Consider the following 21297-nt stretch of genomic DNA (forward strand, 5'->3'; position numbering starts at 1 on the left):
TATGCTTCTACGCGGGGACATAGAATATACATGTGAAACTATCTGTAGTACTTCAAAGTAAAGTAGCATTGTTGACAAGACAGTACCTACCAAGAAACCTGGATACCGAAAAAGGCAACGGAATCACAGCCCAAGCCAACCTGGGGAACATCAACAGTACCTAGATAGGGTAGCCTGGTAGAACCGTGACGATACGTACTACAAGCCGTAGAATAGGGGTGAAAGAGCCTGTGTGGGTTGTGTAGTGAAGATAGGCACCTGATGTAAGTCCCGGTCCGAGATTCAGCGCCTACCTTTAACTGTTAGCCATCCTTACCACATGGAGTATGAGTTACCAGCCACTCAAAAATGTTTCCCTTATATACTTAAGAATCCTCGAACAACGGGAGTAAACCTAGCGTGGGTGACGGTGAATTACTCGAAGCACTGCTCACTGAACTAAAGTCAGGCAGGGTCTGATAGGATAGTAGGTACATGAGTCTCCGGAATGTGTCTATGGCAGTTATGACTTGGGTCCGTAAATAGGGCTTGTTAGACAGAAGTGTTTGCATATATTCTATCCAGCCCATAGTCATATGGATTGGATCATACCTAGCAAGTATTCTATGCATGCGAAAAGAGGAAACATAATCATGGGTTGTATTATGTATGCTGTACTCTAAGTATTATCTTTCTGGCATGATACCACGTTAAGCTGATAGGCCGAAGGAAGTGGCATGGGGTTGGGAGAATGCAATACCCAATATGCCGCACGTCTACGGACGACAGCATCCAGCAAGTAGTAATATCGGCCAGCTGTAGAATGGTTGCCAGTTAACTTTTCTTCGGTGGCAGATCCAACCACACAAGAAAGAGTTGTATTATTCTATAAAACATCCAAAGAGCAGTAATCCATGCTTCATAGATGTCTGGATGCGTATAATTTCTTCAAATGCCCAGCGTAGATACAACGACATGGGATTGATCAAGTGTTTCAGTCAGTTTAATAGGAGCCGGGGGTTTGGTGGTGATGCATTTAGCCCGCTGTTATCCGTCATGGCCCCCGCGACCACGACCCCGGTCTCCACTAAGCGATTTCCCTCGCATGCCACTTCTAATCGTCGAACAGGACCTGCATTGGCCATTGATCTGATTGATCCCAGGGTCGCAAGCTCCTAACCTTCTTTCCCCCAGCTATCAAAATAGCCTTCCGTGTAGGTGCTAAAGCTGCAGTGTCGTCAAGCAAATTTCCCGACCTGTCGCATCGATTGAACCTTGGAATCCCTCGACATGAGCAAATCATCAGACCAAGCCTGACCTACCTGACGGTGATTGGCACATATCCCCAAGCCTCGCTGCTAACATGGCGTCCGCTCCGTAAGTGTGCCCTTAATCGTCATCAGCCATCTGTCGCGCGCAAAACTTGGAGCATCGCGAACTCGAACTGACACACGGCCGCTCGATGTTAGATCTTTCAAGGAGCTTTCCAAAGCCATCAGCTCCTTCATACCCACCGCACGATTACCCCTCCCGGACGACCTGATCGAGATCATCGAAGGCTACCTCGAGAAGCATGAAAAGTTCGACGAGAGCGTCGCCGACAAGCTCAACGACGACTTGATCGCCATCTACCAGAAAGATGTCAAAGGCACCCAGGCCCGCTACGGGCCGTTCATCAACATCTTGCGCCGATTGAGGCCGCTGATCGGACAGCCGGCAAAGGTTATACAGTGGTGGGAGCAGCTGCTTCCCATGCTGGACCTGCTCAACCAGGGAGAAGGACCTGGCATCAGAGGCTCACAAACTGTTCCGCGATATTCTGGCCTCGGATGACGTAGAAAGCGCGGATGATCCTGCTGCTGGCGCCGCAATCGCTTTGGCGGAGAAAGTCATGGCTTTCTGGGTGCAAGACCGTTGTTCTGCGATCCGGGCCGACGCCGGTCTTGCAGTTTTCAAAGAGAAGCAACTGCGGGAGGTACTGATAATCTACGGGAAAAGGCACCCGATGGATTTCATGGGCCTCCTGGACAAGTACATGGTGGACAAGAAATGGCGATCCCACGCGCTCAACTTGATGGGCGATTACATACAGAGCCAGCCGCCTCACCTTCACCAAATCCTACAAACCCCCATCTTTGGGACCTTGACCAACATCCTTCAACTAGATACGTCTACAACGGTGGTGACTATGGCCCTGACGGTCTTGACGATGATCCTGCCGCATATGCCTTCCTCGCTAGTCCCTCACCTGTCAACCCTCTTCAACGTATATGCCCGGATCCTATTCTGGGAGCGCGAGCTCTCTGCTATTGAGCTGGGCGTCAGCGCCTACGCCGAGCGGAGGATCTCCCCAAGCGCGGCCGGGTGGCAGAAGATGGCGTACATGCCTGAAGTCGAAGAAAAGACGATACCCCAGCTTCTGAACTACTTCACTATCCTCTACGGGCTATACCCAATCAACTTTATGGACTACATCCGGAAGCCTCAGCGCTACCTTCGCCACGCTGATGCTCCCGACTCGGATGAGATTGAGGTGCAACCCACGGAGATCAGACACGCCTCCGAACAGTTCCGTCAGTGCCATGCCCTGCATGAGAACTTCTATACTCTGACGATTGACTCCGAGAAGACCGACTTTGGCAGGTGGATCAAGAGCGAACCCGCCGAGGTGGTGGCGAACTGCATGGCCCTGCGATACTCCATTGAAATGGACGGCGAGCCCGATTTGCCGTTCGGCCAGCTGGGTGCCCGGAACTCCTCGACTAGGGGTGACTTCGAGAAGGATTTGCAAGACCATGCTCTCCTGAGCACATCTTTGTCCCGGGCGAATTCGAGTTTTGGTGGGCCGAGCCGTGATAACTCGCAGCCACCGTTCATTGAGTCGCCCATCAGCGGCCGCTCTTACCCTACGATAATCCGCCAGTCATCCCAGAGTAGCCGCCATTCGTTGCATGACGGTTCGAGCGCAAGGCCATCAGGTAGAGGTGGTGATAGCCCAGCGCTACAAGCGCAACTGACCTCGTTCGGCTCACAGACGCATTTGCAAGACTTGATCAACTCGAATAAGGCTATCAAGTCAGAGCTGCACCAATCGCTCGCAAACGACAGCGTCCCGTCGCTAGCCTTGAGCCAGCAAGAGTCTAATTACGAGAGGCCGGGGCCTTTGACACATGGGACTACTCAGTATACCAGCACTCCCGCGTCTGCAACGGCTGTTGGCGATGATCAGCAATACTACCACCTCTACCGTCAAATCATGCTGCTACACAATGATTTGACGTTTGAGCGTTTCATGAAGCAGCAGCACTTGACGCATATGGGCGAGCTACGAAGCAGGCTGGTCAGGAGGCGGCTTCCGAAGCTGAAGCTCAAAACCTGATCCTCGCGCATCGACAGCTAAAGCAAAGACTCGAGGAGGCGAAGAAGATCGAGGTCCAAACGAAGAAAGACTCGGAAAGAAGTCGCACTCTCGCAAAGAAATGGGAGGCGGATCTGTCTTCCAAGCTGCGAGTCCTTCGGGAAGAGCAAAGGAAGTGGAACGCAGAACGAGATAGTCTTACGCGGGACTTGGAGGTTATCAAGGTCGAGACTGATAAACTTCGCGTCCTGGTTTCCGAAGCAGAAACTCGAGAGCTTGGCTGGAAACAGCGGGTTCAATCAGTCGAAGCAGACGCGAGCGAACTGGAGCACTTGAGAAAAGAGGTCGAGCGGTTGACCGTCTCGGAGCGCAATTACCAAGCTCAGGAGAACGAGCGCCAAGCAGCGATGTCGGGGGCAGAAGAAGCCGATAGAAGAGCTGAGATGCTGGAGATGAAGCTCAAGGCCCGTGGCGTGGAGATTCAACAGGCCCATGATCTTTACCAGTCTCAGATTGCGGTGCTGAACAATAAACTGCAAGATGCTCTCAAGAACGGGGTGGAAAAGAAAGCGGATGGTCTCAAGGTCCAAGTCGAGAGCCTGATGACTGCGAGCAGGGCGCAGCAGGAGGAGTTGAAGAAACGAATCGCTGACCTCACAAGCAAAAACGCGGCTCTGAATGCCACCATTTTGGAGTTGCAATCGCAGATACCCCATCGGTCTTCAGCTGATCTCCCACGCCCAGCATCGCCCGACACAAACATGCCAGTTCGTTACTCGGTCGATTCAGGAAGCCCCATGAGTTACCGTAGCAGGCAGCATCGGGGGCTGTCGGATCTCGAGAATTACGATGCAGATGTCTACAACGCCACCGAGCCTCTGGAGCCTTACAGCTCCTCGTTGCATATAGGCAGCCCTATAGCTCGGTCATCTACGCCTTCACTTGCCGAGGGGTCAGATTTCACTGGCAGAGGAAGTCCCACAGGGGAACGTTACTACGGAAGAGGTGCGTCACAGCGCATCATGAAGCTCTGGAAGAAATAGTCTAACTCGGTTGTAGGCGGCGTTCAAAACATTCTACGCAAGGACAGGAGGGACAGCAGCAGGAGTAAAGACAGGAAGAAGTCCGGGGGGGATACGGGGCATTCGTGGCTTCGTTTGAAATGTGGCACGCGCCCCTTGACACTGCCTGTAAAGTAGCCTGCTTGAATATATCCATGAGGACCCTGGAGCCATGATCTCATGATACGTTTTGTCTCCCATGAGTCTATTTACCTTTGCACAAGACCATGACGACTTCTAGTGTCAGGAGCCTGGTTTTTCTGAGAGGTATTTTGGACGAGTCCAGTGCAAAAACAGCCTAATATCAAAAGTAGGACATGGCTTGGGCCCACGGCACACAAAGTTGGGCTGAGCGATGGATATGAGACAGTAATTACATAAGAGTTGGCAGTTGGGTTGGGTTCTTGGGAGCCGTGGCGTTGACTTACCGTCATGTACGTTGTTAGTGGCCGGCATGCAACAGGTGTCTGCCTCTGCCTGCATGAAGTTAGATGCAGGAACAAGCCAGCTCGCGAACGCCACCAAGGCAGGGAACGCTCGGAAGGGAGCAAAGTAGCCGACTCTGGACACCACTGTTCTTCTTTCCTTCTTTCTTCCCGTCCCCTCTTTGATCCCTTCGGAAGACGAGACATAAACAGCTGCTAGCTTTAGTGCCTGGATTAGTTCCTACGTACTTACGAACGGAAGCAAGCAGCAATGGCAGTAGTGGTAGCTTAGAACATGGTCTTTATCCTCATCCACTTACATAAAAATCTTGATTTGTGTGGCACGATGCGTGTCATTGTAGCAGTAGCAGGCAATGGTGTGGACGAAAGAATACGAGGTAGGTAGGTAAGCAGGTAAGCAAGGCGCTTGAAGAACCATTCCAACGCAACCTGTTCCGGCCATCCGTACGACAGAAAATTGATAGGTCATCCATCATCACTTGCAAATACAGCTGCAGGGCGCAAAATGCAGCCAGTCACACCACCTACAGTGTCATCGCATAATTCCCCCAGGCCAATGATGTTGGGTGGAAACTAAACCTAAAATAAGAAATTGGCATTCTCGGGAGATGCACACACCAAAATTGGGCAAAGGCACACGAACTGAAGTTTGACCCGAATGAGCAGGAATGACAAGGGACAAACATCAGACGGACAAGCGTCATTGGTCCGATCTCGACAGAACCTGGTCCTTGTCAGGTCAGGAACATGGGTCTGGACTTGCCTACTTCGGTACCGTTTGATTCTTCTGACTGACTACTAGACCTCTCGCTCCAGTCGCTCTTACTTGCGTTGACGCGCACGCACACGCACACACACACACATTTGAGAAGCGAGAAGCGAGACGCAGGGGGTGGGAGGGAGAGAGAGAGAGAAGGGGAGGGCGGAAAACGTAACGTAACGATACATCGATACATCAATACAAAAGTTCAGTCATGGCAAGCCGCCCAAGTCAGCAGTCTAGACTGCGTACCTGCTACGTATTAGCTCTTACGTGGCCGTCAGCTGTCAGTTCAGGTACACGTCCAGGAACGAAAAGAATCAATGAGACGGCCGAGAAGAAGGGGAAAAGACGTTAGACCTGGAGGTCCAGCCGAGAAGGAGGACCATGGGCCAAGCCAGGTGCAGGTGTGCGCGCGCGCCCAGATTTCTCCCCATTCCACTCATCCCGTAACTTACGTACACACATGCCCTGAATGGGAAGGGCGGAATCAACAAAACACGGGCTGTGTTGTGTGTGCTGCTTCCAATCGGTAGGCCTCGATGTGTAATAGATGAAACTTCCTTTTCACTCCTCTTCTCTCTCCCTCCTTCTCTCCCTCACACTCATCCTCTCGTCACACCACATCGTCTGTTTGAATTTCCTGTTCAGACTCAGACTGTCGTGATATACGCTCGCTTGCCGGTTGCTAAACTCTGGAGCCCCTTCTTTCTTCTTATACCTACATTATTAACTTCCTTTTGCCGCTCGCTCGCTTTGTCTCTCGTTGTTAAATCGTCCTTTGGGGCTCTCTATATTGTCTACTTCGAACCTACATAGCCTCAAATCAACCTCAGTAGCACATCACCTAAAGCTTGAATCCTCCACGACGAAGCCGTAACCTTAGTTGCTCCTCCTCCTATTAATACTCCTTATTCTCAGGTTGTCTACTTACCACCCTCACTACCATGCGCGTCACTGGCGGAATCTTGGCATTGGCCGCCGGGGCCTCGCCGCCACCAAAGGCTTCAACTATGGCAGCACCTTCACGAGCGGTGCCGCCAAGCAGCAGTCGGACTTCGAAGCCGAGTTTACCGCTGCGCAGAAACTGGCCGGCGCGCCCGGTTTCACTTCCGCTCGCCTCTACACCATGGTCCAAGGCGGCACCGCCAACTCGCCCATCTCGGCCATCCAGGCCGCCATCAACACCAAGACCTCGCTCCTGCTGGGACTCTGGGCGTCGGCTGGAGATAACACCTTCAGCAACGAGTTGACGGCCCTCAAGTCGGCCATCGACACGTACGGCACCGCTTTCACCAGCATCGTCGAGGGCATCTCGGTGGGGTCGGAGGATCTGTACCGAAACAGCGCGTAAGTATATATACACACATCCTGAGTCTCTTGGCCCGTTTTAGTTACTCTGCGGGTTACTGCTGCCCACCACGTTAGACCTACTGACAATGACTCGCTTCTAGCATGGGCCAGAAGAACGGCGAAAACCCTGGTGTCAACCCTGAAGTGATTGTCAAGTACATTGGCGATGTTAAGAAGTTGATCTCGGGCACGAGCCTGACTGCCCCTATCGGTCACGTCGACACCTGGACTGCCTGGGCCAATGGTTCCAACAAGGCTGTCGTCGATGCCTGTGACTGGGTCGGCACCGATGCTTACCCCTACTTCCAAGACACCATGTCCAACCCGATCGCCCAAGGTCGGCCGCTCTTTGACGACGCTTTGGGCCAGACTCAGGCGGCCGCTGGTGGAAAGCCGGTTTGGGTCACCGAGACTGGTAAGCACAGACTCACCTTTGGGACACATCTCAGATATAGTACTGATACTCGTTTTTATAGGCTGGCCTGTTAGTGGCAAGACAGTCGGCCAGGCCGTGCCCTCGACCGAGAACGCCAAGAACTACTGGGACACGGTTGGCTGCGGCAAGCTCTTCGGCAACGTGAACACGTGGTGGTACACGCTGCAGGATGCCGCTCCCGACATGCCTAACCCCAGCTTTGGCCTGGTTGGCAACAACCTCAACGGCCAGCCCCTGTTCGACCTCTCATGCTCTAACGCCCAATCATCCAGCTCTTCTTCGGCTGGGCCCTCTGCGTCCCAGAGCACCACCATGTCGACTGCCGTCGGTGGACCTTCAGCCTCGGCCACTGGTAACACTGGTGGAAGCCCTGGTCTCGGTGGTAGCGGTCAGTCCTCGCAGCTCAGCCTGGAGGCCTCGGCCACTGGGAGTGTCACCGTCAGCGCTACCAACCCTGGCAGCACCAGTGGCTCCGGGAGCGGCTCCGGCAGTGGCAGTGGCAGTGGCAGTGGCAGTGGCGCCGGCAGCGGCAGCGGCAGCGGCAGCGGTTCAGGCAGCGGCAGCGGCAGCGGCGGAAACTACGGGTCGTCAAGCCCCAGCTCGGGTGTCGGCTCTGGTTCCGGTGCTGGTAGTGGTTATGGTTCTAACAGCACCGTCACCACGGGCTCGCCCAGCCCCACGCAGGTCCCCGGCACCAACGCCGCGTCATCTGACATGCAGTCTGGTGCTTATGGCGCACTTGTCGCTGCCATCATCATCGCCCTCTCTGCTTTGTAGAAGGAAACAATGGTTTTCAGTTTGCAAAGCTGAGGTGATGGGGTTCAGGCGATGGTAGGCGTTAAAATGTGCACATTTACTTTCGACCCGCTTGTAGGGATATGGACATGATTGGGATTAGGAATATGGGTATGAGAGACAGCACAAAAGAAAAGCCCGACAAACGGGATACGATAGACGTGACCTTCGACACTTTGACTTAAAATTTTTGTAATATTCTCTCCCTCTTCTGCCCTTGAGGAGTGTAAACGGTGGCATTCCTGCTTAACCAGGTTCTTGAACAAAATTGACATTCAACGATTATGAACATCACATTTCTGGATAATTTCCTGTGACTTTGTGAGAATCCGCCCTGTCGACAACGGAACTTCGGGTTACGTGATACATGTAAAGGGGTGTTCATGATTTTGACTGCCAGGATACTCTAATGGCCATGTATGAAATCATGAGGGCCAGTCAATAGAGCTTACGACTTTGATGCTTCCAGGAACAGCCCATTTTGGTGAGTACGTAGCAAGAGAACGTTGAATAACAGGGCATGATATATTAGAATAAGTATGAGCTCAAATCGCCTTGTATCCACCACATATTGCTTTGCCTTAGGTATGTTATAGGCATATACTGTACATGCCTTGGATGTCCCTAAGGCCCGACTGACTGCATCTGTTGAACCGAGAGAAAATTGTATCACAATAACCCCGAGCAAGGTAGCAAGCCATTAGAGCCAGGATAGATCAGGTTGCGAGATGAAACATTTCAGCCTGTGATACGTTTTCATCAATATCGATTGCATTTCGTCAGAACATGGCCGGAGCAGAACGTCAGGTTTTGTCGAGCTTCTCGTACAACCACCAACGGCCGCACCGCCAATGTTCCATTGGGTCTCCTGATGGGTAAGCTCACATACTAATTTTCAATATGCAGGGGGCTTGGAGACAGGGAGTTGGGAATCGTTACACGACTCATTTGATAGGTTTAGTATCATGATTCACCTTATTTGGGGGATACATCCTTCACAATGAAGTGTCCCAATGATATATAAAAACTACCCGACTTTTCTTCGCTCTGCTCCCTATTTCATAATAGGGGCGGCATATAGAAATACTAAAATCTTCATCCCGGATAATACAACGCCATAGTTTTCCTTCCTTCCTTCACCGATTTTTTCAAGACCCAAAGGATATGAAATGAGAGCAGGGTGGAGGCCTGCATATAAGCTGGAAGGCCAGGGGTTTAGGATAGGACGTTTCATTGGATCTACCGACTCCCTTAAGTCGAAGATACACATCCGTACCCCAGCCGTGGAGGCTCTGCACATTGATCCCGCCGCCAAAGTACTCGGCATACGCCCGGCTCAGCGGCAGGCCGTACCCCAAGCCGGCGATCGAGCTGCCTCCGCCATTGGCCCCGAGATGAGATTGAGGGCGTCGGAGCCCATCATGCCGCCGCCGCCGCCCTCGCTGCCGCCGGGCACTTCGTAGTCGGAAAACGTCGTGAAGCTGTAGCTCCAGACGTTGGGCAGCACGTCGGGCGAGATGCCGCCGCCGCGGTCCCGGATCCGGATCGTGACGCCGGGCGCGTTGTCGTCGAGCGGCTTGATGTCCTCGCTGCGGAAGGCGCCCATGTCCTCGGCGGGCGGGCGCAGGGTCACCCGCGGAGGCCCCGCGTCCGGGGGCTCGGGCGCGACGGTGATGACGACGGGCTCGCGGTTGCGGCGGTTCTCGACGGTGGCGCGGAACGCGTTCTTGAGCAGCTCCGTGATTATGTACTCGAGGTGCATGGGCACGTAGGCGAACTGCGTGTCGGGCTCGCCATCGATGATCCAGCGCGGGCGCACGCCGTACTTGAGCTCGCACAGCTCGGCCACCCAGTTCGCGCACGAGTCCACCACCTGGGCCGGGCACAGCGCCGTGTCAATAACGCCGATGTAGCTGGGGTGCTCCGGGCAGGGCGTCGGGCTCGAGGCCGGGTCGAAGTGCGGCGCGGAGCTGTAGTGCAGGGCAATGTGCTGCTCGGCGATCAGGCGGGTGCCGATGCGGGGCGCGCAGGTGCTCGTCCAGGAAGCGCGTGACCTCGCTCGGGGAGATGTAGCGGCGGCACTCGAGGAAGCCCTTGGCCAGGATGGGGATCGTGTCCTGGTGGGTTGCGACGAGCTCGGCCAGGACCGAGGTGAAGCGGATTTCGGCGTCGAGGTTCCCAATGGTGCGGTGCTTCCAGGGAAGCAGAGTCGAGAGCGAGTGCAGATAGTTGTTGTAGATCTTGCTGATGTTGGGGTTAGACACGACGATAAAGGGCAGGTTGCGCAGGGCCTGGATGCGACGGGCAAGCCGGATGGGCAGCAGGCTCAGAGTGAAGTTGGCGGATTGGTAGAGGGCCTCGCTCGACAAGGGCGGGCGGCCATGCTTGACCAGATCCGCCAGGCTCAGGGAGTGCTGGTGCTTATTGCTGAGGTCGACAATTTCGTCGTCGGTCACGGCGGCCGTGCTCGGGGATGCGACCATTTCTGGGGCGGCGAGACGTTGGCCGAGGTGGAATAGAAAGAGGTTGCGGTTTGGCCCCAGTAGGGCAGCGCAGTAGTCGGCGAAGTCGTCGTGGTTCTCAAACGGCCCAAGGGCCTGTACAGGGCCTTCATGGTGGCATTGCGTTGCGGCCGAGGAAGAGAAGAAACACGGATTCTGTCAAGAGCCCTGGCGGTTGCTAGAGGCATTGATCATGACCTGGGGTCAATTGGCTGTGGGCGAGGTTGGCGTGGACTCGGGATGGAAAAGGCGGTGTCGGCGTCGGTAATTGGCAGTGTCATGTCGATATCAGCCGCCCAGAGAGAGAAAGAGAGAAAGAGAGAATGCTTGCTTGCTGACGGACTTACAAATACGAGCATGTAACCGACCTTCAATTGAAGTCTCCCGCTAAGAACCTTTGCCTGACTGAGCCAACCCCCACGTCACTGTGCATTTTGATTTCCTTATCGCGGCCAATGGAGCCCGAGATAAGCGGCTGACTGACCATCGCACTTACACCCCATGCCATGTGACAGACAGGTTGTTCATGATGGCAATTTCAATGCATCAATCAATTCGACGCTCCTCGCAACGTGCATCTACGTACTTGTCGAATGATGTACCTATTCAATGCGACGATGCTACACAAATCATGTTCGAACTCTGTATTAATCGGTTGTTGTTGTGATAACTTCTTTCTAGCCAGGAGGGACCGTGATAGTAGTAAGTAGTATATGGGATGACCAATTCAAGCCTTTATCCATCAAGACCTGCCCACCAGGTACGTATCCGAAAAATGCATTATGCCCTCGCCGCTTGCGTACACACACTTTTCATAAGGAGATATATATCAATAATAGTAGATAGAGTTTCAATCATCTTGTTAACGCCCGCCCAAGTTTTGTAAAAATCCAGTCGTACACGCTTCCTCAAAAGATCAGATCAACCATTAGATCCAAATGTAGTCTTTATATACACCCCTGCCACACTTCAGACCGACCGACGGACACTTCGCTTACATGTTGGCGAGCTCGTTGTCGATCATCCGGTCCATATACGTTCTCCTCTCGCCCACCAGCTCCGTCTGGAGCCTCTGCTCCACCAAGGCACGCACCTGCTTCTTGGTCACGGTGTCGAGATCAACTTCTCTCAGCACGCCTTGGATAGACTCAAGAATCATGCCGTCATCAGGACCGGCATTGCCGCGCTGGAAGTCAAACGAAGCTATGCTCTGGTGACCCCCGTGGTGGCCCAACGCAGACCTGTGACCACCGCCGTAACCCAGCGTGGCCTGCGATTGGCGGTGCATATCCCGTCCGGGCATGGGGGACGCGTTAGCCACGCCACGCAGGTTGGTCATGGATGGCCGATCTTGGTACGGGCTTGCCATCCGCTGGATGTCACCGAACGAAGCCGTCGACTGGCGGTGCATCAGGTGCGACGGCTGGTCGCTGTACGGCGCAAACGGCGTGCTGCGACCATGAGGCGCGGGCGACTGCGAAGTAGGCGGCATGAAGGTGGAACCTGCGCGGCCATTGCCCTGCAGTCCAGTCAGGACGCTGGGTTGCCGGACGGACGAGTACACGCTCTTGATCTCGTCCATCTCGTAGCTGTCACCGAAAGGCGTTCCGTAATCAGCCTTCTCAGCGTGCATCCCACGACGACCAGGGAGGTTGTTCATCATAGCATAGTCGTCCCATCGCTGCAGCGGGATGCTGGAAGGAACGAACTTCTCGTCATCCACAGCCACAATACGCTTGTCTCCCTTCTCTCCAATGACGACACGGGTGTTACCCCAACTGAAATCGTCCTGGCGCCAGAAGGAGAAGATGGGAAGAATGAAACTGTAAACGGGGAAAGCGAGGAGGTAGATAATCATCCAGCCGATCTGGAAAGTCAGAAAGTTAGCGGGTTCGTACAAGACACATGAAATTGGTTGGGGGAAGAACGTACGTGTTGCCAGCGGCGCTTGAGAATGAAGATGAGAGCCTGAAGACCGTAGACGGCACCAATCATGACAATAGACAACATCGGGAATTGACCCTGGTGCGTCGCCACACGGTAGATGAGATATGCGATGTAGATGGTGGTGGCCGGAAGGATGATTGTTCCCGTAAGATCGATAAAGACCACGAATCGCATCGAGAAACAACAGAAACCACACATGTTCTGGACCATAATAAGTTCAGCCAAGTTGTGAATGGTCGAGTTGATCCATCGGCGTCTCTGCGAGAGCAGAACACTCCACTCGTCGGGGGCAGCGGTCTCGCAGTAAGCATCGGAGATGAACTTGTAAGCCATGTAGGGGAAGTGTTTGATCATAATGGTTGTCAGGTATCGATCCTCTCCAAGGGACAGCAGATTCTTCTTGTGGAGAGTGTCAACGTTGCAAATGCTGTAATCCTTGATGACGGCGTCCGAGATGATGAGCGGCTTGCCCTTGTCGGAAGTTCGAAGACGGTACATGGTGAAACTAGTGAAAATGTTAGCATCGACGCGTCAGGGGGCTCGAGAGAACCAGGGGCAGGGGAGGACAAACCATCCAGGAAGACAAGTGACGCTACCAAACAGGGACTCGAAAGCCTTGGCCAAGTGATGAGAGATGAAGTATTCGTAGACCTGGATCATACTCCACCACGAACGCTCTTCATTCTGCAGACCAGTCTCGCCACAAATACCGGCAATCTTTGCATTGTTTGCACATGCAGCGACCAGACGGTTGAGAGAGTCCTCTCGAACGCAAGTATCGGCATCAACCATCATCAGATACTCGTAAAGCTCGGGGTCGACACCGATGATGTTGTTGATCTGGTGGAAGATTTCCAGTTCGAGAGGGTTCATGGGGGCTCGGTGATGCACACGGTTCAAGAAGCTCATCAGCAAGATCTGGGAATCACGCTTGCCACGGTTACCAGGCTTGGACTTGGACTGCTCCGACTCCTTACCGACCTTGACGATGACAATGTAAGGAACAACATTGCCTTCGTACTCATAGAGACCCGAGTAGACCTTTCCGTAGTTGAGCTGCTCGGCGCCAGTTCCAACAGACTTGAATGGCAATGCCGGAGGATCAACCTTGGGATCAACCCCAAGATGTCCAGGACAATCTTGGGTGTCGGTCGGTCATTGCCTTGTCCAACGATGACACCATCGCAAATGACGCAGATCAGCTTGCGCTTGTTGTCGTACTGGAGAGCAGTAAGCGAGTCGAGGGCCTTTCTGAGGGAATCTTCGCCTTCTGTGTATGCGGGAACCTGGCAGATAACAAACTTGTCTTGAGGCGAGGGTTGACGTTTCGAGCCGAACTGCAGGGCAGAAAGGAACTTGATGACAATAACCGCACAGAGGAGAATAGTGAAGGCCAGCAGGATGTAGTTGTTGACCTGGCATCTGGCAGAGTAACGGAAATCGGGAATGCCGACGTAGAAGAGGTTCTTCACACAGTTGACAGTGTTGCCCATACGAGTAGTCGTGGTGGCGTTGCCATCCGCATTGCTCATGGCCGAATGCCACAGGTCGGTGATATCCTCGCCCGGGTGGTTGCTGACAACCTGCATAAGAGCCGGATCCAAGAATTTGTACATGTCCTGGTTCTTCATGTAGTCGATCGTGTGGAAGTAATCAGTAAGATCATAGATGGAATCTTCGTAGATAAACCAAGGATGGTTCTGCTTTTGTCCTTCGTCGGTGACCTTCTTGGTATCCCAGACAAGGTCACCGTGGTAATACTCTTTCATCCGGGGCAAGAACGTATCGCGGTACCAGTTGGGGTTCCTCAGCTTCGAGCCGGGCTCGGGCTGTTTCATGCCAGTCCTGTGCTCGCCCAATGGGTCCGGAGCAGTAGTGTTGGGGAACAGGGTCAATTGATCGGAGATGCCGAGGCCGGGGCAAACGAGGGGCAGAGGGGGACAAAGTACACGTCGAGGTTCTGGCCTGCAAAGGGCATCATGTTCTCCGAGGTCGTTTGAATGTTGGTGTCACTGTGTTGCAGCCTGTAGAAGGGCGTCATATCGTAAACCTTGCCGCGAAGACTGATCCAGTAATCGTCTTCACCCAAGTGCGTGGCGATTTCCTCCTGACTCCAAGCTTTATCTGAATTGGGACACAGCAGGTGACCGAAAGCAATGATCCAGAAGAGGATGAAGGCATTGGCCAGTATAATCAAAAACACCAAGACCAGCTTTTCACGCCACGCCAAGCGAACGTCGGGTCGCTTCATGCGACCGACAAAACTGAGGAGAGGAGACGGGATCCAGAATGTCAGAGCCCAGACAAAACCGACCCAAAGTCGGCGAGTCAAGGTGGACTCGGTAGTCTCCACGTGCTTCCCTTCTGCCAGGTCAGGGTCCAGGTTGTTGATAAAATCGCCCTCAGAAGTGTAGTATACTTGATCTCGGTGGGTGTCGCCTTTCCGGCCAAGGCCATAGTCGCCAGGGGTGGCATTGCGAAGCGCGCTGGGAGCAATGGACGGAGCAGCGGCTGCCATGGGGTTGAATCCCAAGGACATCTGGCTCTGGTTCTGGTCGTGCTGCATAATGTGATCGCGACTGTTGTTTGAGCCGTAGTCGAGGGGGTCGCACCAGCACCAAAGTAGTTGCTTCCGGTGTTGGAGTACCCGGTGTCCATGCCGCCCATGCCAGGGAGACTGTTTTCGGGCTTCAGATCCAGCATGCTCTCCGCCTCCCACCACGCGGTCTCACGCATCCAAACACGCTCCTTGCCGACCACGACTTCGCCGTTGCTCCAGCCACGCTCGAGGATCCATGTCTCGATCCCGTCGCGGCCGTCTCGACAACCCAAGGGGGCAAAGCGTTGGCAGAACTCCTCGAGATCAAAATCGGCCGTGAAATCCAGGTTCTTGTTTCGGCGGTTGGCCCATTCCGGCAGTCTCCAAGCGCGGAGTTGACGCGAAACGGTACCTGCAGACCAGGCCGATGTGACGGATGGCAGCGCTGCCAAACTGGCGGGCGAATCGTCGGTGGGGTGGAGCGAGAGGTGGTACCAGACTCGGCTGCTGCTCAAGACAGCGGGCAGGTCAAACCGCCCGGCTCGACCAAGGTTGATGCCTTGACCAGCTACCGGGAACAGGAGCTTCTTCAGGAAACCATCATCCTCGCTTGCAAGACCGACTTTCTCCAAGACTACTTCCCGCTTCTCGAGCTCATGCTGTCTCTCTCGGCCTACGGGGCCACTCCATGATCCCCAGCTCTGGGCCAACGTCCGAGACCGCGTTCTGCATCTCGCGCAGAACCGAGCTCCCGGCGCCGGCCACTTCAACACCGTCCTCCCTCATCTCAGCGTTGATGCCCGCAGTATCGTCGAAAATTCCGCGCATGGCAACAGCCTTGCCGAGAGCCGGATCGGGAACTTCAACTACCGTGATGCAGACGGTGTCGCCATTGTCTTCGTTCGACGTGGGCGTTCGTGCGCCGCGTCCGTCGAGCGACTCGGTTCCATCTCGAATCCGGCTCATTTGCAGTGCGATGGCGTCGTTCGCCTTGGAGATAACCCAATCGACCAAGGCCTCGTAAAGGCCGCCGACCAATGTTTTCCTGTCCTCCGTGCTGCACTGTCTGGCCAAGACCTCCGGGTCGAGACCCAGGAGGCCGCTGACATCTTCACAGATGTCGTCGAGAGAATCCTCATCGACGCCGTAATCAAGCGTGTTTCCAAGCTTCAACAGGCCAGCGAGGGTGGAAATGAAGTCACGGTGGGACGAGCCCTTGATACCGATTTCTTTCAAGGCGGCCCGGAAATCGTCCGCGGCAGCAGCATCGTCGGCAGTTGGTAGGTAGGAAGGCGGATCGTAGGTTCCGGAGCGCGCAAGTAACGTGTATGCTGATGCTGATTTCAAGCCCAGGAACTCCCGCTCCGCCGGGGTGGAGGCGGATGTCAGGAGATAGTAGAAGACGTCGAATGCTCGGTGCCCGGGCTCCGAAGGGATGCTGAGAAGTCCTCGGAATGTGTCGATACCTCCTTGGGAGAGCGAGACCGTAGCCGCCGTCAGGTTACCGGCCAAGTTCAGTGTAAGTGTCACTCCAAGGGCGGCTTGTCTTGCCGTGGCGTGGTTATTGGGGGTAACACATTCCACAAACGGCCGGATCAGCCCGAGAGCAGTAAAAATGGTAGTAGGTATGGTCAGCGGGAGAGAAGAGAGGAAGGGAGACAGGACCGAGGGCGCAGAAGTGTGAAGAGACCTAGTAGAAGTTAGCAAGTATATCCGCTTGGGACGAGAGATGTCAGACCAACCCCAGGATTATACAGCCGTCCTCGGCTCGGCGGCGGGCATGTTCCCAAGCCCTGGCCGCGAGCGCCTGGTCGACGGTGCCGCCAGGGAGGCCGTTTTGGCCCACATGTTGGGCAGTGAGCCAGGTGTTGATAACCAGGCTCGTACCAGCGTCCAGCTGGTATGGCTGGGACGAGAGGTAGATGTTGTGGATGCCATTGAGCAAAGTCGTCGTCGAGACTTGAGAAGCCTGTTGACCAGCTCCGCGAGGTCCCCGGCAGCTTCAGATGCCACCGAGTACATGGACATGCGGCCCTGTTGGTGTGCCATGATGGGCTGGCGCTGGCTCCGTGTTGTCCTGGCGGACAAGCACGAGTGGGTGAATTATCTGGATGCTAGCAGGGCAGCAAACAGCAAGAGCGAAAGTGTGTGTGTGTGTGTTTGTGTGCTCTTCTTGGCTATGGCAACAGAGTATTAATGACTCGCGGCGTGCTACGATGGACAGAGTGAGGATTTCGGACGGGTGGGAGGTGAACGAAAGTCGGTTGCGTGTGTGACGTGGTTCCGAATTAAGAGGCGTAGAAACGATCGTCGCTGGGCAACAACAGACAGCCAATATGCAACCTCCTGAACCGTCGCTCCCGAGATAGTAGAAAACGAATGAAGAGATTAAAGAAGCAATAGAGTATTAGACTGCCAAAGCGAGTGAGGCAGGTCGAAGAGCGATAGACTAACTAGAGGAAAAGGCGAAGAATGTGGAAAGCGTCTGAGATACGGATACTTCCCGAGCCAATGTGTAAGGGAGAGTTGGAACGCTCGCTCGCTCTGCCTACGACGACGGCAGACAAGAAAAAAGATCACCACCAGGTTTACAGCGCAGCAGTTGGTCCCCTTTGGCTGGGCCGGGTCCAGCGACTGGAATACCGCGTTCAGGTCTCGTTTTGCTGTGGTACGGCGGGCGGACTGGGCCAAGAGCGCACTTGCACCAAACCCAAACGGTGTATTTGCATGAGAGTATTAAGGTAAATAAGCGCACGGCTCTAGAGGCATAGCGTCGATCTGGTACAGTGGTGTTCTCCGTGTGGGTGGTCCTGTACCTCTGACCTCTCACCTCTCTCTGTTGTGCTGCCGAGCCTGTTGTGGTTTTTTCTTCTTCTTCTGCCCTCGCTCTCTCCCTGCTCGCTGGCCAGCAAGCTCTCACACATCGTTGCAGCGGACCCGGACCCCTCGCAGTACCCTCGCACTCTCAGCGGAACGCCTGGCCAAGCTAAACCCAGCCCAGCCTGGTTTTGAGGCGGCTGATCCTAGGCCAGTGGTCGACACCCCTGAAAGAAATTGAGACGATCCCTGGTGCACGTACATAAGCCTCCTTCTGGCCACCTCCACTCGGTCGGCAACACCATGTTCTTCCATGCTCTTTTCCCAATGGCAATCCGTGTTGGTGTTTGTGCATAATAGTCCGACCTGTCGGCATTAGGCGGCCCCATCCTCCCTGGCAAATACGAAGAGGCGAAATGGGGCCTTCCTTTGACATCCAACCGGTGCGCCTTGATTTCCAGCGTTTCGTGAGTGGACAGAACCTCGGGTGGACTGCCATAATTGCCCGAGGCTCACTTTGTTCTCGACGAAAACATGCACGCTTTCCAAAGTTAGACCATATTGCAACTAACTGTACGGCTGATTGCGTACAGCAAGCCAGCAATGATTTACACTGCCACACGCCCATGTCCGCAACAGTGGGCCGACTTGTTCAGGGAGACGGGGAGACAGGATCGTGACAGTTTGACAAGTCTGTTTGAGGTTGATCGGGTCAAGATTGATTCTTTATGGGTGGCTAGCGAACGACAGAAGGTTCGGTTGTGGTATGCGAGCATGCACTCAAGAGAGTAATGAATATTTAATCGTGTGTAACCATGCGCCATGGTGCTTCCTTTTTAGGTGTATAGCTGCGTTCGTTCCCAGCCATCGATGAAATGTCCCCTCGCCGTTGCATATCTCATGTGATAGGTATGCTATGTACCTTACTAGATGGATGGCTTCAAACGTCTGGAGTACATACATGCGCGACGTCTAGAAAATTCGAATCGTACCTACTTGATACCTCTTTGGCTATCAAGTAGATAAAGGCATGCTTCAACGGTACTCTACTAGATACCCGAGTCAGTATGCTTTCTTTGGTCCCAGCCTCCCACTCTTCTGCAGGACCGCCAAAGGTATGCTCGAAGATGTTGGCTCTCTGAGCGCAGCTAGCCGCTGATCCCATACATGTGTTGCCTTCACCGTGCTTCTGGGCAGTAAGCCACCTATACACCTGCCACCTACTACTACATAGACCAACGCGTACGTTTGGTAGCTGGAGGTTGGCCGCCTTTGCTGATGATGTGCCTACTTCGTTAGTCCTCAAGGTGTCCCTGCCAAAAACCAGTGGTTAGACGGATGCAAAGACGGCACTTGGAAAATGGCATATGTACGTAGTATCGTTCACCGTTAGGGGTAAACTATGGGGGCCCGTACCGAACGGGCGGCAATGGACTGGTGCAGTACGTGATGTGATATGGCTAGATGGGTATATCGGTATATCTCGATAAGTGCGTTCGGGTCTCGCCATGTACGTAACCTGGAAGTAGGTAAGGTATATCGTGGTACGACACTCTATGGGCTCTGGGGTACTCTAATCGATCAGCGACGCGCAATGCAGATCATTTTCGTTCATGTGCTGCTTGACGGACAGGGCTTGCTTGGCCATGTCTTGAATCACCTCGCCAATGACTGACTGCATTTGCGTGGGCTACATGCACATATTCTGGATATTCAATGTCGAGCGAGTCGAGATTGTGCACGGTGTGAGGTTCGCATTGAATTCGGCCGCGGTCGCACACCCGCTTGAACCGCCCGAATCAAGGTTTGCCCGCAGACCCAGACCCCTCGCCGCAAATCCAGGGTGCACTTGCACTGTGGTGCAACTTCAGACACTCGACCTGAGGTCGTGCGGCGTCCAGCTCGGAGCCCAGGAGCCCAGTCACGCTAACCCGCAACGGCAAGACGCGTCAGAAAACTAAACAAATGAGCAGCTGGCAGGCGGGAAACCGAGTGCGATGACTTTGCTTTGCATTCGTATTGCCATGCATCTGAACAGTGAAGCCCATCAGTCCGTCTGGTGACTGATCACCAGCAACTTCCCAGTCCCAGGGAGGTCTCTGCTCTGCCACTGGCATCGGAGCGCACCAGCCGGTAGGAAGCCCCTGAAGAAAAGCATGTTGTCATCGTCCGATCGGGGAACAAGGGTATCGACACACTTTGGGACCGTCGCCTGGGAGCGCAGGGAACGTATCTGTTCTGGAACTCTCGAGTCCCAGTTTCTTTTCTTGGACGCCTACGCCCACCTAAGCTAAGCCCCGCCGTCAAAACTGATGGGCGTCCCTGCGCAAGTACAGAACTTTTTTGCCCTGAACACCGCTAGAGAGTCGAGAGCAACCCGCAGCACAGCACAGCACAACACGGCAGTCGTCTGGTCCAACGTGGAAAACGTCCGACTGACTCAATCTGAAGATGACTGGGGAAGTTTATCTCACGAGCATCCGATCCGAACATTGATGTGCGTAAGCAACGAGAAAAACAGAAAACCAAACGAGTGTCGGGTTTCTTACCACTACGACGTGCTGCAAGGTCATGTCGTGTTTGTGCAGCAGGCGTAGACCCTAGGCAGGTACTTTGCGGGCACTTGTGACTTATTATTAGGTGGCAGCCGGAGCCCTACTTTTACTTGGAATTGACCGTACCCTCCCGGCGGCCAGGGCTTATACGAAGTGGGCGTAGATCCGGCCATCCCAGTTCCAGTTCAGGTGCGCGGCAGGGTACGACTCTCCCACCTCTCAGGTTCGTATGCGCGAAACTGCATCTTTGGCCCTTTGCGCCCGCCGGATCCAAATAGCCTCCACGCTGCTGCTGCTGCAGGGAGCCTCCCGAGAAAACAGTCCCTATTCCAGTAACACTGGGAGCCCGAGAGATCTTGGAGCTTGTTCGAATATCCATTGCACATCATCAACAAGAGGGAAACGTTTGGGATAGCTTCAACACTGCTTTCTCGCTCGTGGTGCTTGTGGTTTTTTCCTCTTTCACTTCCTCTTCCCACCTCACGTTCGCTTTTGTAACTTTGTACACTTTGCACATTCGCTTGCATCGCCTACCTACATCTTAATTACAGCCAGTCTTTTGGAGGTGACTTCTTGGTAATATCAACAAGGAGCATTCGAGCGACTGCACGCAAACTGGCCTTTTCACCTGGTCCAGTCCGTAACTAATACACCCCACGTTGTATCACACAGTCTATATCACGAACTGGTCGGGCTTGCTGTCAACAGTAAGATCGGGAGAGTGATCAAGAGCGCCAGTCTCTGGCCATC

General features: G+C 54.1%; 4 protein-coding genes across 4 annotated transcripts; 2 read left to right on the forward strand and 2 right to left on the reverse strand.

The window, feature by feature from the left end:
- Positions 1 to 1342: 1342 nt before the first annotated feature.
- Positions 1343 to 4380, forward strand: PG997_007400 (uncharacterized protein; the record flags this gene model as incomplete). Its single annotated transcript, XM_066811715.1, has 4 exons — positions 1343 to 1356; positions 1449 to 1712; positions 1753 to 3319; positions 3376 to 4380. The coding sequence occupies 4 exons, from the start codon at positions 1343 to 1345 to the stop codon at positions 4378 to 4380; spliced, it is 2850 nt and encodes a 949-aa protein (XP_066667057.1).
- A 2146-nt stretch (positions 4381 to 6526) lies between these two features.
- PG997_007401 (GPI-anchored cell wall beta-1-3-endoglucanase EglC) lies at positions 6527 to 8170 on the forward strand (the record flags this gene model as incomplete). The annotated part of the gene is made up of 3 exons (XM_066811716.1): positions 6527 to 6954; positions 7059 to 7372; positions 7434 to 8170. The coding sequence occupies 3 exons, from the start codon at positions 6527 to 6529 to the stop codon at positions 8168 to 8170; spliced, it is 1479 nt and encodes a 492-aa protein (XP_066667058.1).
- A 1354-nt stretch (positions 8171 to 9524) lies between these two features.
- On the reverse strand, positions 9525 to 10671 carry PG997_007402 (uncharacterized protein; the record flags this gene model as incomplete). Its single annotated transcript, XM_066811717.1, has 2 exons — positions 9525 to 10181; positions 10243 to 10671. 2 exons carry the CDS (start codon positions 10669 to 10671, stop codon positions 9525 to 9527), a joined length of 1086 nt encoding a protein of 361 aa, XP_066667059.1.
- Positions 10672 to 11683: 1012 nt separating this feature from the next.
- Positions 11684 to 17224, reverse strand: PG997_007403 (chitin synthase; the record flags this gene model as incomplete). The annotated part of the gene is made up of 9 exons (XM_066811718.1): positions 11684 to 12556; positions 12622 to 13141; positions 13208 to 13775; positions 13817 to 14596; positions 14650 to 15215; positions 15284 to 15809; positions 15853 to 16865; positions 16918 to 17081; positions 17153 to 17224. The coding sequence occupies 9 exons, from the start codon at positions 17222 to 17224 to the stop codon at positions 11684 to 11686; spliced, it is 5082 nt and encodes a 1693-aa protein (XP_066667060.1).
- Positions 17225 to 21297: the final 4073 nt, after the last annotated feature.

This window comes from Apiospora hydei (assembly GCF_038363865.1).
Source record: "Apiospora hydei strain CBS 114990 chromosome Unknown utg000006l_segment0_segment0, whole genome shotgun sequence".
Lineage (NCBI taxonomy): Eukaryota > Fungi > Ascomycota > Sordariomycetes > Amphisphaeriales > Apiosporaceae > Apiospora > Apiospora hydei.